At 42.3% G+C, this 20,228-nt stretch overlaps 1 protein-coding gene across 1 annotated transcript in view; it reads left to right on the plus strand.

Moving 5' to 3' along the window:
* The first annotated feature begins 913 nt into the window (after positions 1-913).
* The window catches only part of AOPEP (aminopeptidase O (putative)), a 207,280-nt gene continuing 187,965 nt past the window's right edge, over positions 914-20,228 (plus strand). The window contains exons 1-2 of the mRNA XM_070938690.1: positions 914-966; positions 9,884-10,745. Coding sequence (XP_070794791.1) covers positions 9,943-10,745 — 803 coding nt within the window. The 5' untranslated portion in view covers positions 914-966; positions 9,884-9,942. The remainder of the gene's footprint in view (positions 967-9,883; positions 10,746-20,228) is intronic.

Consider the following 20,228-nt stretch of genomic DNA (forward strand, 5'->3'; position numbering starts at 1 on the left):
GATATACAACACAACACATAAAGACAACCACAGAGAAGGACTAACCAGGGGTCAAATCGAACCCCCAAATACTTATTCATAGTTACATCCTGGTAAATCTTTTTGTTCAATTAGCGTTGACTATTTTAAATACTAAACGCTATGTCATTATAATTAAGTATATATTTAATACGTTATTTATTTTATATTTGTCCTCTTCCTTAACCATAAATACCAGCTTTCCCAATTGCTGTAATAGATGGATTCTTTTTTGTCTCTTAGGATATATGTTAATTTGTCCAGTTCGGCACAATTCAATATCTTGTTTATTATAAATTGATCCGATGGTGTTTTTACATTTTTCCAATGTTGGGCAAGTGCCATTCTCGCAGCTGTTTTAATATGGATGAATAAATGCCAGTCTTGTTTTCCCACGTCTTTTAGTTTGATTCCAAGCAAGTAAGAATCTGGAGTTAGGGGAAACTTGCACCTATTATCTCGTTCAACCATTTTTGAATCTTTTCCCAAAATTTGGGAAGTTGGTAAGGTGAGAGAGAGTGACAAAGTCTGTCTGTCAAAGCTAGGTCTCCCTTGCATCTTCTGATACCTCTCTCTTGTATGGGCATTGAACTGTATGGGCTACAGAAAAAAGATTATGATCCATAAAATTTATGCGGTTGTGTTTTTCCTCAACGTATGATTCCCATTTTCTCGGGTTTACTAGTCAGCTGCGAGTAGAATTCCCCGAACAAAAAACAGTTTCTAATGCAGCACAACAATCTGGATCTTTGCTTCGTTAACTTTCGCTTGTCGAAATTGAAGAAAACACAACCGCGCTGGGAAAACAAGCAAAGCCAAGCCGCCCCGTTGAGTTACAACCGGGAGGGCGGGGCTTAATCCTTGACGTCATCAAGCGCAGCCTTCGCCGCTGACACCCGAGGCGAACGGGGTGAAAAACACAATCAAAAGTCGCTGGTGGTGCGCCAGGTAAAGAGCGGCACGCGCTGAGGATGGTTGTAGCGCGGGGTGCGGGGTCTTCTTGTGACAGGGCGGCCTCCGGCCGGTTCCATCACTATAAAGGAGGGGGGGAGCGGCGGGAAGAGTGGGGAAATATTGCTGGACACAGCCCCCCTTTATTCCAATCTGGTCATAATTTCCTTTCCCCATTTCACTGTGGAGGACCCTCTGTCGTCTTCTCCCTCGCCCTGCCTTCCTGAACTGACCTGTCCAGAGAGGAGCCTTCATTTGTCTCCCCCTCTCCCAACTCAAATCCGATGAGCTTGTCGATTTAAAGGACGGACTGGGTGGGACGCGCGCAGAATCTTCTGTGCCGGGCACCGGACAGGGGGTCGGTAGAGCCCCAGGTGCCGCCCGTGGAAAGAGTGCGATCGGTCGTCTTTGTTCGTTTCCCGACTCGGTTCTGTCACGCCAAGAGCTGCCACTTACTGTCTGCCTGAATTCGCGGTGGGGATTTTGGTTGAACCAGCCGGAGAGGGGCCGGGAAGGAAGGAACAGCAGCTCCTGGCAGATGCTTTCTGACAGCCACTGGATGCTTACCTTTTGTGCATCTCCTCCTATGATTCTCTGGGCAATGCATTGGATGGATGGGGGCTAAGTGGGGCTCTGCAGAGGGAGCAAGGCAAGGGGCTGAAGAACTGGTGATATGCCCTCCACCTGCCCATTCATTCTCTCTCTCTCTCTCTCTCTCTCTCTCTCTCTCTCTCTCTCTCTCTCTCTCTCTCTCTCTCTCTCTCTCTCTCACACACACACACACACACACACACACACACACACACACACACACACACACACTGACTCTCTATTGGTTATGTTCTCCCCACTCATGGACCCACAAAGCAACCAGTTCCCTATTTAGCTCATGTGTTACGTAAATCCTAGCGTGTGTTGTTCCTTTAGGTGTCGTTTTGGAAAATCAGGTTCCCTGAGTCAGCAGTGGTTGTTCATTATGTGGGGCAAGCTTAACTTTCCAGTGATGTGTAGAAGAAAGAGCGAGTAAAATGTTCTGCCGCTTACTCTTTAGGGGAGCATTTGTCATCTTTGTGCAATCACTCGAGTAGAATGCAGTCACGCTAAATTCCCTCCATGGCAGATCTTGCAAAAAGCACAGGGATAAGGGGATGAAATTGCATTGCCCAGGAAGAACTGTGGCAATCAACAAGAAGGAAGTAGAAGCAGACCCTTCATATATTTCATATATAACATGGGAAGTGAAAAGGACTCTGGGCTGATAGTTCATCCTGTTCTTTCCCAACTGCTAAGAAGAGGAGAAAAAGTGTTTATTATCAGTGACTAGAGGGCAGCAAAGAGTTAGTGTTCCCTGCAATTCTCTTCTGTCACCTAGGGATTGTCTAGATTTTTACATGCTGATATCATGGTCCTAAGAGTTAACATATTGATTGTAATAAAAAGTACAGACATTTTTGGTGAAACTGATGCTTTCTCAGCTTCTCCATGAAGTTTCAGCTTTCTGTCTGCTTGCACTTGAGTGTCATTCCAGTAGTTTCAACCACTTTCACATGGAGTGCTACTTTTAATTGCTTTTTTGAAGGAATTCACTTTTCCTTCAATGCAAATTTTTAATGTCTCTCTAATTAAGTACCCCAAAGGCATTGAAGAATAGCTTACCTACAAATATTAAAAAGGAAACCGCTTTTACCCACAAATTTATGATCTAAATATTAATATGGTTCGGCTTCCAATTCTATAAAATTAACATCAGGGATTGGTGGATAATAATGTCAGTAGCAAAAGTAGAATAAATACCTAATTCTGATTGCCATTCCAGGAAGTAATTTGACCCTGTCTTTTTTTAAAAAAATATATAGTATATCTCTATATATCTCTATATCTTTATCTCTATCTCTATCTGTCTGTATGTCTGTCTATCTATCTGTATATGCTTTCAAACTGCAGTTCGAAAACATGCAAGTGCGAGTAGATAAATAGGTACGCTGGAAAGGTAACAGCAGTCTGTGTGTCATGCTGGCCACATGACCATGGAAATGTCTTCGGACAGCACTGGGTCAATGGCCTTGAAATGGTGGGTATCTGTTGGGTATCTGTTCCATAGGAACAGCTAGCCATAAAAAACAGTACCACTATGCCTCATCCTCCCTCACTTCCATAAAATGGGCATCACTTGCTGTTTCTCCCACGTAGATGAAACATGTTGGGTTGATGCCAATGAGAGAATATTCTGTAGCTAACCAGGTACCAACCCATGTTTTTCTACAACAAAGTAGTGCTGATTTCAAAATAAATGACATGGTTCATACGGTGCAACATGTAATGGTTTGCTTAATAATCTACAATTGTTGAACATTTGTTTTATTTGTTACAACTTGCTTGAATCCTAATGGACTTTGGGTTTAGTACAACAAAATCAAATGCAAAAGACTAAAACAAAATTTCAGCAATAGTTAATATTATTAAAAGTCATCAATACACATCATAGGAACTCTTAAAACCTGACTAATCTAAGTGCCAAATGAATGTTGAAACAAAGCTGTTTTAGCTTCCTTATGCAAAAGGGATACATACCTAAGTTTATTCAAGGTGCTAAATCATAAACTGCAGCTTACAAAATTATAAAAAATCATTTTGCATTCTAAGCCAAAATGTATCCTTTGGGCATCAGTCTTCTACATTGCTATCTTTTGGAAGTGTAGCAAGAGAGGTTAGGGTTTATCGTAGTTATGCAAAGGGAATAGGAGGTAATGAGTTAGCTGATCACACATCCTGTGCTACCTATTAACTTATATTCTCATATTGAATTGTGTTCTCATAAGCACTGAACTACAGACACGCTATCTCCATTTTAATCTAGCCCACGTGTGAATCTAGCCCTTGTATAGTTCAAAGTGTACAAACTCAAAAAATGAATTAAATAAGCACACACTGGTAAATGTATGGAATGCAGCCATTGTTTGAATGATACTGTAATTATTTTGGCTTTGACTTAGCATATTTTCTGAATTCAGCCGATGTGGTTTGTAAATAAGAGTTTGTAATTCCAACATGTGTGAAATCTTACAGCAGTTTATTCCATAAAGTACAGCTAAGCAGAGCATGTTGTCTGAACCTAATTTTACAGTACTAAACTAAACAGCTAAAGAGAAGAAAAATCAAATAGAATTTGGCTTTCAGTAGCGTGGACCTGATTCCTAATTCTTTCTCTTTTTGTGCTGCAGCTTGATGGAATATGTCTTTTTGACAGTCTTTGTCCATATAACTAGACAAGCCTTGGCCTTTCTCCAGTTGTCTTTTTGTGCTCAATTTCTATTTCCAATCTCTTGTCCTTAGCTTGTGTCAAGCTAAGCCCAAGAACAATGTGGAATATATTCAGCCAGGGTTCACTTCTTTATTTGTTTATACGTAACAGATAGAATCTTGCCAGATTACACCCTTACTACCCTCAGCCTAATAAATATACCCTGGGAGAGTCCAAGGTTTAGCTATTTAAACTCTTTTTCTCTGTCTCCTTTCAATCTCTGTGCTGTGCTGCCTCTTGTCTCCCTCTCTCATTTCTAGAATGTGCTCCCTCCTTCCTAGGAAATGGCAGCTCAGTATAGCCCTTCACACCAGCTCCCCCCTTCTGCCTCCTGAATATGGTTAATATCTGCTATAATAACAATATATATGAATATATTCCCTAACATTGGCAGCTGTGAATGAAGTAGTAAGTGAGGACAGTATAGAATTACTGTGATTTATTTCTTGCTTTTAGATCAATTTAACAAGACCACCTTGTCTTAAAATTAAATGCCAGTAGATTTTGAAGTCATCAAATGAATAATATAATGCAATTCTAACTACATAGAGTATTCTTTCATGGTAGACAATACTATTAGAAAAACTACACTAATTGCACTAAAACTATCCAGCTACATAGATCATAGCTTTGGGAAACAGACACTGAAGTTCTCCAAGTCTGAGGAGTCTTGTAATATATATTTCTATGTGTTTATGTATGTATATTTCAAAATATTTTTAGGTCACACTCACATGGCTTTAATTTAAAGGATTGGCTACAGCGTTTCAAAATGCTCAGTTCTTGAATAAGCACAGATGCTTTTAGTGTATTTTAGCCCACTCTGTTTTCCATGGCCAGTAAAACTAGTGTGGTCACCGTGGTCTGCATGCTTGACTCCTTGTTTTGAACACGGGGGATCAACGGCTGCTGGCATTCTTTATATATTTTCCAGGCTTGTTAAAAGTCTAAACTGGATGGAAAGTTTACATGTCATATCTTTATATGATCACTAAATATTACCATATATGCATTTCTGTGGTTTTGGATTAGTGTGTGGATTCAGCCATTGCCATTTATAAATAGCGGTATATGGCTTGTATTAACTGTGTATCCAGCTTTTTATCTTTTACTCAGAGAACTGTGGCTAAGAAAACTAAAGTTTATTTCTGATTTAAAGTGGTGGTGTTTTGCAGGAAAGAGTCTTTAGGCAACTAACTTAGAGAGTTAGAATCTCACTCTTCCTGAGCAAAACAATGACCGACAGAAATATATTTTTTATGTGATGTGCAAATTCTTTAGAAAAAGTCTTTTCATTCAATAGGAATGCATATGAATTACAGTATATTGTTGTGGAAACAAGTTTGTGCTGCTACTATGGAAGCTGCCCTCAAAGGTTTGCGTTCAAAGCCATTTTATTTTGTAATGTTCTGAAGCACCTCTTTTTGAAGGATTTCCATAGTGTTTGGTAGCTAATGTACTCTCTGCTGGATAGATCTGCAATGGAGTCCCTTTTGTTTCTGACACTGTTGAGGGGGAGGGGCTCCTACAAGTAATTGCTGCTTCTGTGAGCAACATGAAGTCTCTCATGTACATAATACATAGTGTTATAATTGCAGCATAGGAATGTGAAGTGTCACGTGCTTCTTAGATACACATTGAAAAATATGTTTAAAAATGGCCGAAAGAAATGAAAGAGGAGAAATGAACCAAGAATTTTCTTTTCACAAATGAATTTCAGTTACTCAGCTAGTCTGTACTTCACTCCCACACATTTAATTTATAAAACGGAACACATGCAATTTAGTAGTGATTTGAAAATAAAGTCACCAACCATTACAAAAAAAAAAATAATCGTATGGTCTGCTTTTTGTTCAATTTAACCACACGTAAGCTGGAACATAATGTGTTAGTAATGCATAAAGCTGTCCCAAAGATACTTTTTTCAAATGGCAAAAAAGAAGCTTTTTGGATAAGAAGCAAAACGTTTTCAAAGGAGAAAAAAACCCCAAAATGTCCAGTTGCCTTTTGGAAAAAGTACCTTTGGGACAACCATGACCTGGATGATTGAGATATAGACCTACAGTATATAGTATGCTGGTTTCTAAAAGTACATTTTTGCCTGATTAAGTACTAAACAAGTTCTGATATCAACTCAGTAACAGAAACTTATATATATTGTTTGGATTTGAAAAAAGGAAAATAAAAACCGAATTCCAGATCTTTATTTTGAAAAGCAAAACATAGAAATATTGAAAACCTAAGTCAAGCCAGGACAGTGTTTCTTAACCTAGTGTTCTTCAGATGTGTTGGACTTAAATATTTATAACTCCAGAAAGCATAACCAGAACTAATTAAGGATTATAGGGAATTCAGTTCCAGGATATTTAAAGAATATAAACTATTACAAAGTATTAATTTTGCTAGACTCTGCCATCCCTCCCCTTCTTCTCTTTTGAATAAGAGGACAAAAAAAACCCATTAAAAGTGGTTTTCAGCTTACCACCATTCTTTAGCAACTGTTCAAAATTACAATGGCACTGAAAAAAGTACAACCTGAGCCTGAGTGGCGCAGCAGACTAATGCTACTGTTAAAAGGTAGTATTTAGCTTCCAGCTGCCTGCAATTACTGCGAGTTCAGTTCTCACCAGGCTCAAGGTTGACTCAGCCTTCCATCCTTTCTAAGGTAGGTAAAATGAGGACCCGGTTTGTGGGGGCAATAAGCTGACTTTGTATAAAATATACAAAGGTATGAAGGCTATTGCTTAATGCCTTGTAAGCCGCCCTGAGTCTCCGGAGAAGGGCGGCATATAAATCAAACAAACAAAAAAAAAACCCAGCTCTCACATGTACTGTCTCAGCATCCTCACTGTCACATGATAAAAATTTGGATTCTTGGCAACCGGATGTATTTCTGAGGGTTGCAGCATCCAGGGTGTGTGTGTCACATGATTGCCATTTGCAGCCTTCCAAACCAACTTCTGACAAGCAAAGTTAATGGGGAAAACCACATGATTCACTTAACAACTGCAATGATTTGCTTAACCATGTCAAAAACAAATCCGTAAAATCATTGTGAGTCACTTAACAACTACTTTGCTTAGCCGTGGAAATTCTGGTCCCAATTGTGGTCATAAGTCAAGGACTACCTGCACTGATTAACAACTAATGGATGATAGACGCTCAGTAATTAATTGTGGAATCAATTTAATCAACAATTCTTCTCCCCTTAGGTAGTGTTCTGTCCCCGTCTCACACATGCACACCAGCAGTCGACCAAGAGTTAAAATAAACCAGCAGACAAGAATTTCCTTTGATAACAGAATTGGCAGCAACCCAGTGGCTGCTCGCCAAAAGATTTTACTTACAAAGGGAGGTTTTTTTCCTCCGTCCGAAACATCAACGTAAGTCCACAAAAGCCAAAGAATAGTCAAATCCAGTCCAAAAATCAGTCCAAGCAGAGCATATAACAAAGTTCCAGAAATGCAGAATGACTTGCTAGCTTTCAGTTTTGTTCGTCACAAGGCTTGACTGGCCACCACATCCCCTTTTATCCCCTGTGGGGTGTGGTCCAGTGACTCAGCTTAATCTCTGGCACGCCTCTTCCTCTGCTGCACGCGCTTATCTCTGCGACACTGTCGGGGGTCCAGCCAAGACTCATCTCCATCGCTGTCCAACTGCAGCTGCTCTGAAGTGCCTGGCCCTTGGCCTATCTCTTGGCCTTCGGAGGACACCTGAGGCATTGCCAGAGAGGAGGGTCCTGGAAAGGGAGGCCTTGCCAACTCCTCTCTTTCACTTTCGGAGTCTTCTCCCTCTTATAAGACAGGCTCGGGGGTCGGAGTCACAACAGGTAGGTAAATATTAACATTGGATGAAAAGTCCATTCTTTTTTCTTGTTTATTTTATTTATTTATTTATTTATTAAATTTTTATATCGCCCCCTCTCCCGAAGGACTCGGGGCGGTGAACAGCCAGAATTAAAAACACACAATACAAATATTAAAATACATTAAAACAAAATTAAATTATCTTAGGCTTCTCCAATTTAAAACCCCGTTACCCATAAAATTCACCCAATTAAAAATTATTAACCCAGCCCGGCTTGCTGAAATAAAAAAGTCTTCAGGGCCCGGCGGAAGGTCCGGAGGTCCGGGATTAGTCGTATCCCTGGGGGTAGCTCATTCCAGAGGGCGGGTGCCCCCACAGAGAAGGCTCTTCCCTGGGGGGTCGCCAGCCGACATTGCCTGACAGATGGCACCCTGAGGAGACCCTCTCTGTGGGAGCGTGTTGGCCGATGGGAGGTTATCGGAGGCAGAAGGTGGTCTCGTAAAATACAGTATTTCTAATCTGGATGAAAATGGAATTGTCACTACAGGTAGTCCTCCATTTATGACCACAATGGAGTCCAAAATTTCTGTTCTGAAGTGAGACATTTGTTAAATGCGTTTTGCCCCATTTTATGACCTTTGTTGCCACAGTTGTTAAGTGAACCACTGCATTCAATTAGTTAGTAACATGTTTGTTAAGTGAATCTGGCTCCCCTATTGATTTTGCTTATCAAAAGGTCACAAAAGGTGATCACATGACCTTGGGACACAGCAACAGTCATAAGTATGAACCAATTGCCAAGCATCTGAAGTTTGATCACATGATCATGGCGATAGTACAAAGGTCATAAGTGTGAAAAATGGTCATAAGTCACTTTTTTCAGTGTCGTAAATGATACTGAACTAAATGAACTGTTGTAAATTGAGGATTACCTATATTAGAAAGAATTATATATTGGGACAGTTAGCTATAAATTTCAGAAGTCTTCAAGTATAATCTCAAAATAATGTTTATAATTTCCTAGTTTTCCAAGTTTCTTTTTCTTGTTATTTAACAATGGGGAAACAATATGGTAACATAACCATAATGAAAAACTACATTACAATAATCACTCAAGATATGTAATGCATAGTCAGTGATTGTTCTGGTATAGGAAATAATAAATGTCATTTAGCTTTCAGTCATGCTTATTACTTACATTCAAAGAACAAAAGTAAAAAGGCAATGACAAACCACTGCTGAAAATGTTGTCAAGAAACTGCATAGACTTGTCGGTGTAGTTGCAGGAGTCAAATCTGACTGAAAAGCATATACCACACATACACACACAGACACGCATCAAAAATCACACTTTTTAAAATGACATATAAGCTAACCTCTTGAAAATTATAAAATTATACAAGCGATCATATCAACTGAATTGCTGGTTCTTCTATATTGCAGAAGATACTTTTAATTGGTAACATTATACAGAAATGCAGTACTGATTCATTGATTTTGTTTTCTGGTGGTCTAACTAAATGACATTAGTTTTGTTTGCAAAGTTAATTTCTCTGCAGTTACCTTGCTGTTATGAATAACAAACAAATTTAATATTGATATTGGTTTTTTCATATTAAAAAGATTTATGTATCATTAAAAATACATTCCAGTGTACATTGTTCTCTTTCGTAGTCCTACTTTAAATCAACACTTCACTTTTTTTTGTCAGTGGGATACACATGTGGGCCAGATGTATTATTGTACATCACAGATTTTTATAAAAGTGGAAAGCATGGCATACTGACTATTTTTTTTCTGCTGCAGAGTCTGCAGAGAAAACAGCAAGATTTAGCCAGATTTCTTTGCATGGAAGACATAGACAAATGGAGCTAGATATCACCACAGATGATCTGCCATTGAAGGCCAACACTAACCACACATTGGTAAAACATTATGTTTTAGACCTGGATGTGGATTTTAGAAACCACGTTGTAGAAGGCACCATAGTTATTTTCCTTGAGCCTGTCAGGAGAGATGGAAAAAGAGAGAGTAAGCAGATGGAAGGAGCCAGTCCTCCTTGGTCTGATGAAGTTTGCCGCGTTCCAACACCTGAAGTCTGCTCAGTCGTCATGCCAGATGCAAGTGCTTGCACAACTAAAAGTGGATGTAATGATTTTGCTGTCTGTGGTAAAGGTGAAAATGATACTTCTGATAAAAACGGTAGCCATGGCAACAGGGAACAGGCTTCTGGGATTTCTAGTTCAAAGAACTGCTGTGACATTGAGATTCATGGGAGTGAAGATTTCTTGCTGGTCCTGGACTGCTGTGATTTATGTGTGTTAAAGGTCGAGGAGGTGGATGTTGCTGTTGTTTCAGGCATCGAGACATGTACAAGCTCTGCCAAGTTAATGGATTCTGCTAAGGATCCTAGAAATCTTCGGAATCAAATTGTGCACGAACTTGTGACATTACCAACAAATAATTGGAGAGAGCAGCTTCAGCGTTACAAACATTGCAGCCAGGCTCCTGCTTGTGGTGAGCTTCTGTTTATGACAGACACTTGGAGCTTGGAAATCAGGAAAGCAGGGATCAAACTGCCAAAGGACTTCCCTCGTGCCGTAAGAATATGGTACAAAACAAAGCCAGAAGGACAATCACTTAGCTGGACTACAGATCAAAGTGACAGGTAAGCAGCAGTCCTGAGTGCATCTGGTACCTTTTGGTGTTACGTTCCAGATGGGACACAGTTGAATTATGAATGATGATCTCATTCATAATGAATTTAAATGCATGAGTAGCACAGCCGATAAACTTCAGAGCTTGTGATAGCTTTGAGGATTTTATCGCTGTGAGTCTGAATCCAACCAATACATTTCATAAGCCAAAATATTCAAGATAATAATTGTTGGTATAGTTTAGATTAAAGACGCAAATATTTTCTAAAGCAATTTCACTTTGTTTTTTAAACAGTCAAATATCAGGAATGTTAGAACTTGCATTAAAAAGGTTGTAAATGCATGTAAATGCATTTATATTTACATTCCATAAATGTATGGAACGTTTGAAGGATCAGGACATAATTGTATTGTTTAATGAGGTAGCAATTTTATGTTTTAATTTTTTTAACGAGACCTTGTTTTTCAATGCCTAATATAATTTTGTAGCATATTAGCCCGTCTCAATAGTAACCTTTAGTTGGGTTGGAGTTCCATCACCTCTAGGTTCCGAGTCAACAAAGGCCAGTATATCTTATGTACTATATAAGTACCACACATCTTGCCTACAAGACTTCATTACTGTCAACTTGCTTCTTTTATTCATATAGGCCATTCATTTACCAGCTCTTGACTTGATTTCTATTCCTGCCGTGTAATACAGATTATAAAATATTTCGTCAGGAATAAATTCATATTATGGTCTTTTAATTGCTTAATACCTGTATTTTTAGATATGTTAATAACTTCCATTTTAATAAATGCAACTATACAAGATTGTAGGGGATACCTGACCTCATGCTCATAAAGGGTCAAAGCCATGCTCAGGAATAATGCCTAGATGATTCCACCCCTCTGCACACATTTATTCTCCATGTTTGTCCTGTAACAGTGATGGCGAACCTTTTCGGCACTGAGTGTCCAAACCTTGGTGCGCACTGGAAACCTGAAGACCAGCTGGATGATGTGCATGCATGTGTCTTTGGGTTTCTGGCACGCACATGTGCGCCAGCCAGCTAGTCTTCGCACACGCGTGCCAGAACGCTGGATGCGCAGTGACCAGCCAGCTGGTCTTTGGGTTTCTGGCCCTCTAGCGCGTGCAAAGACCAGCTGGCACACCAAAAACCAGAAAAGCAGCTGGCGATGGCACATGTGCCCACAGAGAGGGTTCTGTGTGTCACCTCTGGCATGCGTGCCATAGGCTCGTCATCACGGTCCTATAAGAATGCATACTGTAAGTCTATATGGGATCCCCTTCTATTTGCTTCCTGGGCAAGTAACAACTCCAAGATGAGATAAGTAAATTCAGAGTGAGAAAATAGTATCAAGAGAGGAACATTTAACCACCTGTAGGCGTGTTAGGAGGAGGAAAGGGATGAAGCATGCATTGTAACATCGTGACGCAAACGCTATGCCTTGTGTCACATATTGGTGGGCTTTACATCATAAAGACATTGTGTGCATGCCAGCATTTTTCTCTCATTGTGGCTAGCTGGGATGCCTGTTCCCCAGTTCTGATATAATTTTTTCTTCAATGATGTTTATCCTTTTGAAAACAAATCAAAATAGGATTATAAATAAGCTATTACAGTTTCTCATTTGGCCTTAAGTATATATAATAATTGTGTTGAATTATAACTGGCATATTTTAATTGTTACTTAAGTTTCTGGGGCAAAAGACAATTTTTTTTTTCATTCTTCAAATTAACATTTAGCCCCCCTCCACCATATTTAGCTCAAGTTAGGGTCAAGTCTTGGGCTTCCAAATGCTTATAATCCTCTGCTTTGACATGCTAATTTGTTCTAGATTGCCATTATGCTCAGATTGGCCAGTGTATTTTCAAAATGGCTAGAAGAAAATCCCTATGCTTGTACTAGTTAATTGCATTAAGCATGTAAAGAGTGATGTCCTGCATGTTGTCCTTTTAATTTGTTCATCAATGTCTGATCCTAAATGTAATTTTATTGCGGAAGGTAAACTTTTATATACTTGATATGTGTGCTGATACAATCTCCCCATTGCCTTCTTTTTGGCTTCTTCCATGTCAGTGGAGATTTAAAAACTCAGCCCTTGTCACAAATGCTAAGCAGCCCAAGCTACTATGGAAGACGAAAGCACAATTTTGGTCCAGTGGCACTCTTACTTTGAGGAAGTTTGGTATGGATATGGAGCTGATGCCTTCAGCGTCAGCATTGCATTAGGATTTAGAACTTAGACTTTAGAATAACCTTATTGTCACTTTAAATGTACACTAATCGGCATACATTAAAATGAAATTTCGTTGCATACAGCTCTCAAAGGGTCACCACCTCCAATATACACCACATAAACATGATAAATAAAAAAAATATGCACATACCCACATATATTATTATATGACACAGAGAAACAACACAGTCTAATTCAGATGTATACATGTACATGGCAACAAAAACAAATCTTGCAAATTTACCAGACTGATGCCATAAGGAACAAAACTGTTAACAGAATCTGGTAGTCCTGCTAAAAATACTTTGAAACCTCCTCCCAGAGGGGAGCAACAGAAACAGATCATTTCTAATTTGCCTGCTGTCTTCCCATATATAAGCTGTGGGCTATAGGTAGTTGCTATAATTGTTGGAAAATGTGAGAAAGTGAAACTCTAAATTCCTATTGTAGGGATATAAAATAATAGAGGACTGTTCAGTACTTTTGTGTTCTATTCTAGTAAGTTGATATGCTGTTAAATGAAAGTAATGAAAGCATAAACATCTATACTAATGTTCTCGTATGCTGTATTATTATATTTTGCACTGAATTTCTTGTTTCAAAATACTAGTAATGTAATATTATTAGATTCCCATTGCTTTAGATTGCTTTGGGCACTTAAAGTGGCAAATAAATAAAAGGTATGCATGAAATTAAAAATGCATTAGTTTTTTTGCTTAGAACAGAACAGCCTACCTGAATCATTGCATTGGAACTTTTTAAGTTAGCTATGTTCCAACGAAACAAAGGGCTCTAGGTTTTGCTGAAACAAAAGTCAAAGCAATTATTATTATTATTAGTACCACTATTTATTACATCTATGTGTTGTTGTTTCCCACAAGACTCATGATAGCTTCAACAAATTATGCACTGTAATGAGCCATCCACAGCAGAGGTGTCAAACTTGATTTCATTGAGGACTGCATTAGGTTGTGTTTGACCTCGGGGGGCAGGGAGTATGGCCAGGGTGGGTGTGGCCATCTTTAATTTAATTTAATTTAATTTCGAATTTATATACCGCCCTTCTCCCTGAGGACTCAGGGCGGTGTACAGCCAAGATAAAAAACATAGAATACAAATATTAAAACATTTAAAAATATATATAAAATTTGGCCCAAAAAATTAAAATCGCAGACTAATTAAAAGGATTTAAAAATTTTAAAAATTTCTTCTTAAGCCAACCCGGCTTGCTGAAAAAGATAGGTTTTCAGGGAACGACGGAAGGCATTGAGGTCCTGGATTCTTCTTATCTCCGTGGGCAACTGATTCCAGAGGGTGGGAGCCCCCACAGAGAAAGCCCTCCCCCTGGGGGCCACCAGCCTACATTGTTTGGCTGATGGCACCCTGAGGAGGCCCTCTCTGTGGGAGCGCACGGGTCGATGGGAGGTCATCGGTAGCAGCAGGCGGTCTCGGAGATAGCTAGGCCCTATGCCATGGAGCGCTTTAAAGGTGATAACCAACACCTTGAAGCGCACCCGGAAGACCACCGGGAGCCAGTGCAGCTCGCGCAGGAGTGGTGTTACATGGGAGCGCCATGTTGCTCCCATCACTACCCGCGCTGCTGCATTCTGGACCAGCTGGAGCCTCCGGGTGCTCTTCAAGGGGAGCCCCATGTAGAGAGCGTTACAGTAGTCAAGGCGAGAGGTGACGAGGGCGTGAGTGACTGTGCACAGGGAATCCCGATCAAGAAAGGGCCGCAACTGGCGAATCAGGCGAACCTGATAAAAGGTCCCCCTGGTAACAGCCGTCAGATGTTCCTCCAAAGACAGCTGCCTATCCAGGAGGACTCCCAGATTGCGAGCCCTCTCAGTGGGGGCCAAAGACTCGCCCCCAATAGTCAGTGATGGAGTCAACTGACTATATCGGGATGCCGGGAGCCACAGCCACTCAGTCTTGGAAGGGTTGAGCCTGAGCCTGTTCCTCCCCATCCAGATCCGCACAGCCTCCAGGCACTGGGACATCACTTCAAGGGCATCGTTGGGGTGGCCTGGGGTGGAGATGTACAGCTGGGTGTCATCAGCGTACTGGTGGTATCTCACCCCAAAGCCACGGATGATCTCGCCCAGTGGCTTCACATAAATGTTGAACAGAAGGGGCGAGAGGACCGATCCCTGCGGCACTCCACAAATGAGAGGCCTCGAGGTCGACCTCTGCCCCCCTGCCAACACAAACTGCGACCGGTCGGAGAGAAAGGAGGAGAACCACCGTAACACGGTGCCTCCCACCCCCAACTCTTCCAGCCGGTGCAGCATGATACCATGGTCGATGGTATCAAAAGCCGCTGAGAGATCTAATAGGACCAGAACAGAGGAATAACCCCTGTCCCGAGCCCTCCAGAGATCATCGACCAACGCGACCAATGCCGTTTCCGTGCTGTGCCCAGACCTGAAACCCGACTGGAACGGATCCAGATAGGATGTTTCCTCCAGGAATTGTGGAAACTGTTGCGCGACCACACTCTCAACAACCTTCGCAATGAAGCGAAGGTTGGAGACAGGACGATAGTTAGCCAATATTGCTGGATCCAGGGACGGCTTCTTGAGGAGAGGCCTCACCACCGCCTCTTTCAGGGCAGCGGGGAAGTGACCCTCACTCAAGGAAGCATTAATAACGCCCTGGAGCCAGCCTCGTGTAACCTCCCGGGAAGCCAGTACCAACCAGGAGGGACACGGGTCCAGTAAACATGTGGCCGCACTAAGTCTCCCCAAAATCCTGTCCACATCATCGGGAGTCACAGCATCAAACTCCTCCCAGATAACATTATCAAGACTGTTCCTCGTCACCCTGCCCTGATCTACCCAGTCAGAGTCCAAATCCCCCCGGATCTGAGCGATTTTGTCATACAGGTATTGTCCGAAATCCTCCGCCCTGCCTTCTAAGGGATCCTCCCGCACTCCCAGATGGAGCAGGGCGCGGGTCACCCTAAACAGGGCGGCCGGACGATTCCCTGATGACGCAATAGAGGCGGAAAAGTAGTTAGACTTTGCCGTCTTTATCGCCACTAGGTAGGCCTTAATATGCGACCTTACCAGTGTTCGATCAGATTCAGCGAGACTGGCCCTCCAACCGCTCTCCAGGCGTCTTTTCCGGCGCTTCATTTCCCTCAGCTCCTCAGTAAACCAAGGAGCCACCCGGGATCGGCATCGGGTCAGAGGCCGCAAAGGCACAACTCGGTCCAAGGCCCCACCAGCCGCCCGATCCCAGGCGGCTACCAGGTCCTCGGCCGAGTCATGTGCTAGATCCTCAGGAAATGGCCCAAGCTCCGTCTGGAACCTATCAGGATCCATCAGGCGCCTGGGGCGGATCCATCTAATTGGGTCCGCCTCCCTGCGGCGAGGGGTCGCGGTTCGAAGATCTAGGCGAAGGAGTGAGTGGTCAGTCCATGACAAGGGTTCCATGTCTATATCCCCTATAACAAGACCACTCAACCACTGGCCAGAGACAAAAATCAGATCCAGAGTGTGACCTCCCCTGTGAGTAGGGCCGTGAACTAACTGGGTCAGGTCCATGGCCGTCATGGAAGCCATGAACTCCCGAGCCACCTCAGACGTTTCACCGACAGATGGCAAGTTGAAATCACCCATGACTAAAAGCCTGGGTGTATCTACTGCCACCGTGGCTATCACGTCGAGTAGCTCAGGAAGGGCTGTTGCCACGCGGCAGGGAGCCAGGTACGTAAGCAACAAGCCCATCTGAACCCCACGGCCCCACCTCACAAGGAGGGACTCACATCCGGCTATCTGAGGCACAGTGGTCTCCCTCGGATCCAGATCCTCGTTAATAATAACCGCCACCCCCCCCGCCCCTCCCCTGGGCCCTCGGCTGATGGAATGCTCTGAAGCCTGGTGGGCACATTTCAACCAGAGGGACGCCACCCTCCGGGCCCAACCAGGTCTCCGTAATACCCGCCAGGTCCGCTCCTCCCTCTTGTATAAGATCGTGAATGAGGGGGGCCTTATTAACCACGGACCTGGCATTGCATAACATCAGCCGAAGGCCCAGATCCTGAGTATCTAAGCCACCTAGTCTCCAAGAGGAGCCATGGGGACCGGGGCAAGCAATTGCTCTCAAACAGCGAGTGCGAGCCCCCAACACATGATATGGTCCCCTGCTCCCGCCATATCTGCCCCTCCCATCTACCGTGCTGATGGTACAAACCTCATAGGTATCGTCCCCCATCCCTTTCCCAGTCCCTCGACCAACACCTCCCAAATCGTTACCCTGTGCCGGGCTCGGCTCTGACCCTGGTGGATTTCCCCCCCCATCCCCCAGAGTCTTCTTCCCAATTTCTCTAGAAAGATCATTACAAACCCCCCTCCCAGAACCCCTTAAAATCTTAAAAAATTTCCCTAAAAAACCCCACAAATTCTTCCTTGCTCCATGCCATCTCTCTGGACTCCAAAGTCCGTCATCGAGATAGGCCCTCGATAATGTGGAGGGCCAAACCTGCGAGTGGGGAGAATCTCGCAGGGCGAGGAGTTCCGACACCGAATACATTTGTTACTGGGAGTAGTTATGGCTTATAACCAGGGGATCAACCATGATGATTTAAGAGTCCAACGGAAAAGTATATAAGTCTTAGGTAGTATACATTGGAAAACGCCACTGCCTTCATGGCAGTGGGAGGAGTCCAAGAATAGTCCAGAAACGATGGAAATAATAGCCGAGGCTGACTCCCTCAATACTCATACCTAAGGTAAACTTCTCCTTTCAGTTAGGGAGGACAGATAGAGCAATGCCAATCCATAGGTCCAGAAGTATAAGTCGGTTTACAGAGTTAGTGCAGTGGGCATATCAGGAGATGATCCAATGGAGAGTAGATGGAAAATGATGGTGGTATCCAGCTGAGACTGAAAATGGCCTGGATAGCGTGGGACCATCATACGGGCTAAACCCGGCAGAAAAGGGGGGGGAGCAATACAAAGCGTTTAGGGGGGGGAACACCCCCATAGTCCTCTTCCGGTCCTCCACATCGCCCCCTAGGTCTTTCCCGGTCACAACGCTCACCCAGTTCAGCCTCCATCAGTTCACTGTGGGGCCTCTGGGCGTCAGTGAGCTGGTCACAAACGGCCACACACCTCACAGCTTGAGATAATTTGTGTCAGGGGAGGGGGCGCCTGTGATGGTCTGAGTGCTTTGCCAGTGAAAACAGGCTCCTGAGCTCTGTTTTTGGCCAGGATAGCCTCCTGCAGCTCTTTGCCAGTGAAACAGAGTTCCGGGGGGGGGGGGGTCACGTGTGGCTCTCTTGAGCTCTGTTTTTGCTGGCAGAGGCACTACAGGCTGGTCCTTTGCTGTTCCCAGGGCGGCCCTGCAGGCCAGATCTAAGCACCCCGTGACCCGGATCCAGCCCGCAGACCTTGAGTTTGATACCCCTGATCTACAGCATAGAAATCCCTAATACACAGAAGTTAACAATAATGTATCAATATCAATGCTTATAACTAAATAAATATATAATAACATACAAAACCAAGAGCAATGTCAGTGTCAAACAATCATTGCCCAAAGTTTCTCTGAAAAGTTCTGTTTTCTCCAGTGTCCAAAAGATCATTACTGAAGGGTCAAGTCTACAGGAGGAGACTGTTCCAGATCATAGGTGCCTGGAAGCAGAGTCAAGAGAGGAATTAGCCTGGAATCATTACATTCCCACAATGAAACCCATTCAACCCATCTTGAATTCTGTTAACTAGTGCCAACTTAATGCTGACCGTTACCTGATAGATTCTTATGTACAGGCAATAAATTTTGTGTATGAGCAATAAATCTTAACTGGAACTTAACATGTGGTCCTGATTCTTCATGCCTTCATGATGGAGAATCTGTGTGTTCTGGCCATAAGAAACATTGAGCATTTTGAACACGCCTTTTGCACCCTTATTTTTCACTCAGGATCCTCAAATATAGGTAGAGTGGTAGTGAATATTAGCTGTTAACAGCCACCCAACTTGTGTATTAATGTGTTAGATGACTTCTTTCCTCCAAAACAAACGAACAGTAATTGAAACTGACACCTGTTTCATAGGAGAAATATCTATTTGTCATCAACACTATGCATTTAGTAGTTAAACAGCACCTGCATTTTCTCCTTCATATTCTTAGCTTTGTAGGTAATATACCAGATATTAATTGTAGTTCTATTGTTATGCTACTATGCGGTTTATTTAAACATTTTCAAACATTGCATAGGAATAACTGTGCTGACTGAAAATACTTGAATAATGTTCATAAATATTTACGAAAGCAAAAGCAAAGCAATCAACACCATCCTCCCCCACTACCATTATTTTGTCAGGTTTGAGTGACAATACCTTCATTTAAAATGCATCAGCAAAACACAGTGCTTTGTGTAGAACAAGCCACCAACTCATACAATCTTTTTGGGTTCTTATATAAATAGACTAGTATACTCCATATGTTTTCTCCCAGAATTTGTGAGAGGAGCTTGGAAAAAGGAGCCTGACAATTTCTTCCATGATTTTAAATATTCTCTGGCATTCTGGTGATTATTTTTAGTTCTACTGTCAAACTCTCTGTGTGGGAGTGGATAATGGCATGTGTCAGGTAACAGGTGGGCTGCCTGTGCTTCCTCTTCTTTGGTAAACATCATAATAAAAAGAAGAGGGCCTGCTGTGGTATTGCAATAAAAATCTTTAGAAGATAGAAAGGAAAGGTCATCAAGCTGTGCAACTTTGTAAATATTTGATGTAATATTTTGTTTTAATGGTTGAAACCACTGATTGGGGATTTAAAGAGTCTCTGTGGAGAGGGATACAACCAAAAGTGAATTAGATCACGGAGCTTTGGCTGCCTTATGTACGGGAAGCAGTTTTTGGTCTTGGTCTCTTGTAATCATTTTTGGGGATAGCCATTCTGAATTGGATGCCTTCCAAATGTGTTCCAAACAGCTGCCGTTTGCTACTGTGGGAAAAGCATAAAACATTTTACTAGAAGAGTACTCAAATCCTCTGCTCGAAATAAAATTCCCTATACACCAGGCTTGAAATTTTAGGCCTGGATAGCCTTGAACTACGCCGTCTATGTTACGACCTAAGTTTAGTACACAAGATTATTTACCATAACGTCCTACATGTTAATGAGTACTTTAACTTTAACCGCAATAACACAAGGGCTATCAATAGATTCAAACTCAAAGTAAGTTGCTCTAATCTTGATTGTAGGAAATATGACTTCTGCAATAGAGTAGTAA

Source organism: Pituophis catenifer, unplaced genomic scaffold (genome assembly GCF_029215685.1).
Source record: "Pituophis catenifer annectens isolate HBS135680 unplaced genomic scaffold, rPitCat1.0.hap2 SCAF_2, whole genome shotgun sequence".
In the NCBI taxonomy this organism is placed as follows: Eukaryota; Metazoa; Chordata; class Lepidosauria; order Squamata; family Colubridae; genus Pituophis; species Pituophis catenifer.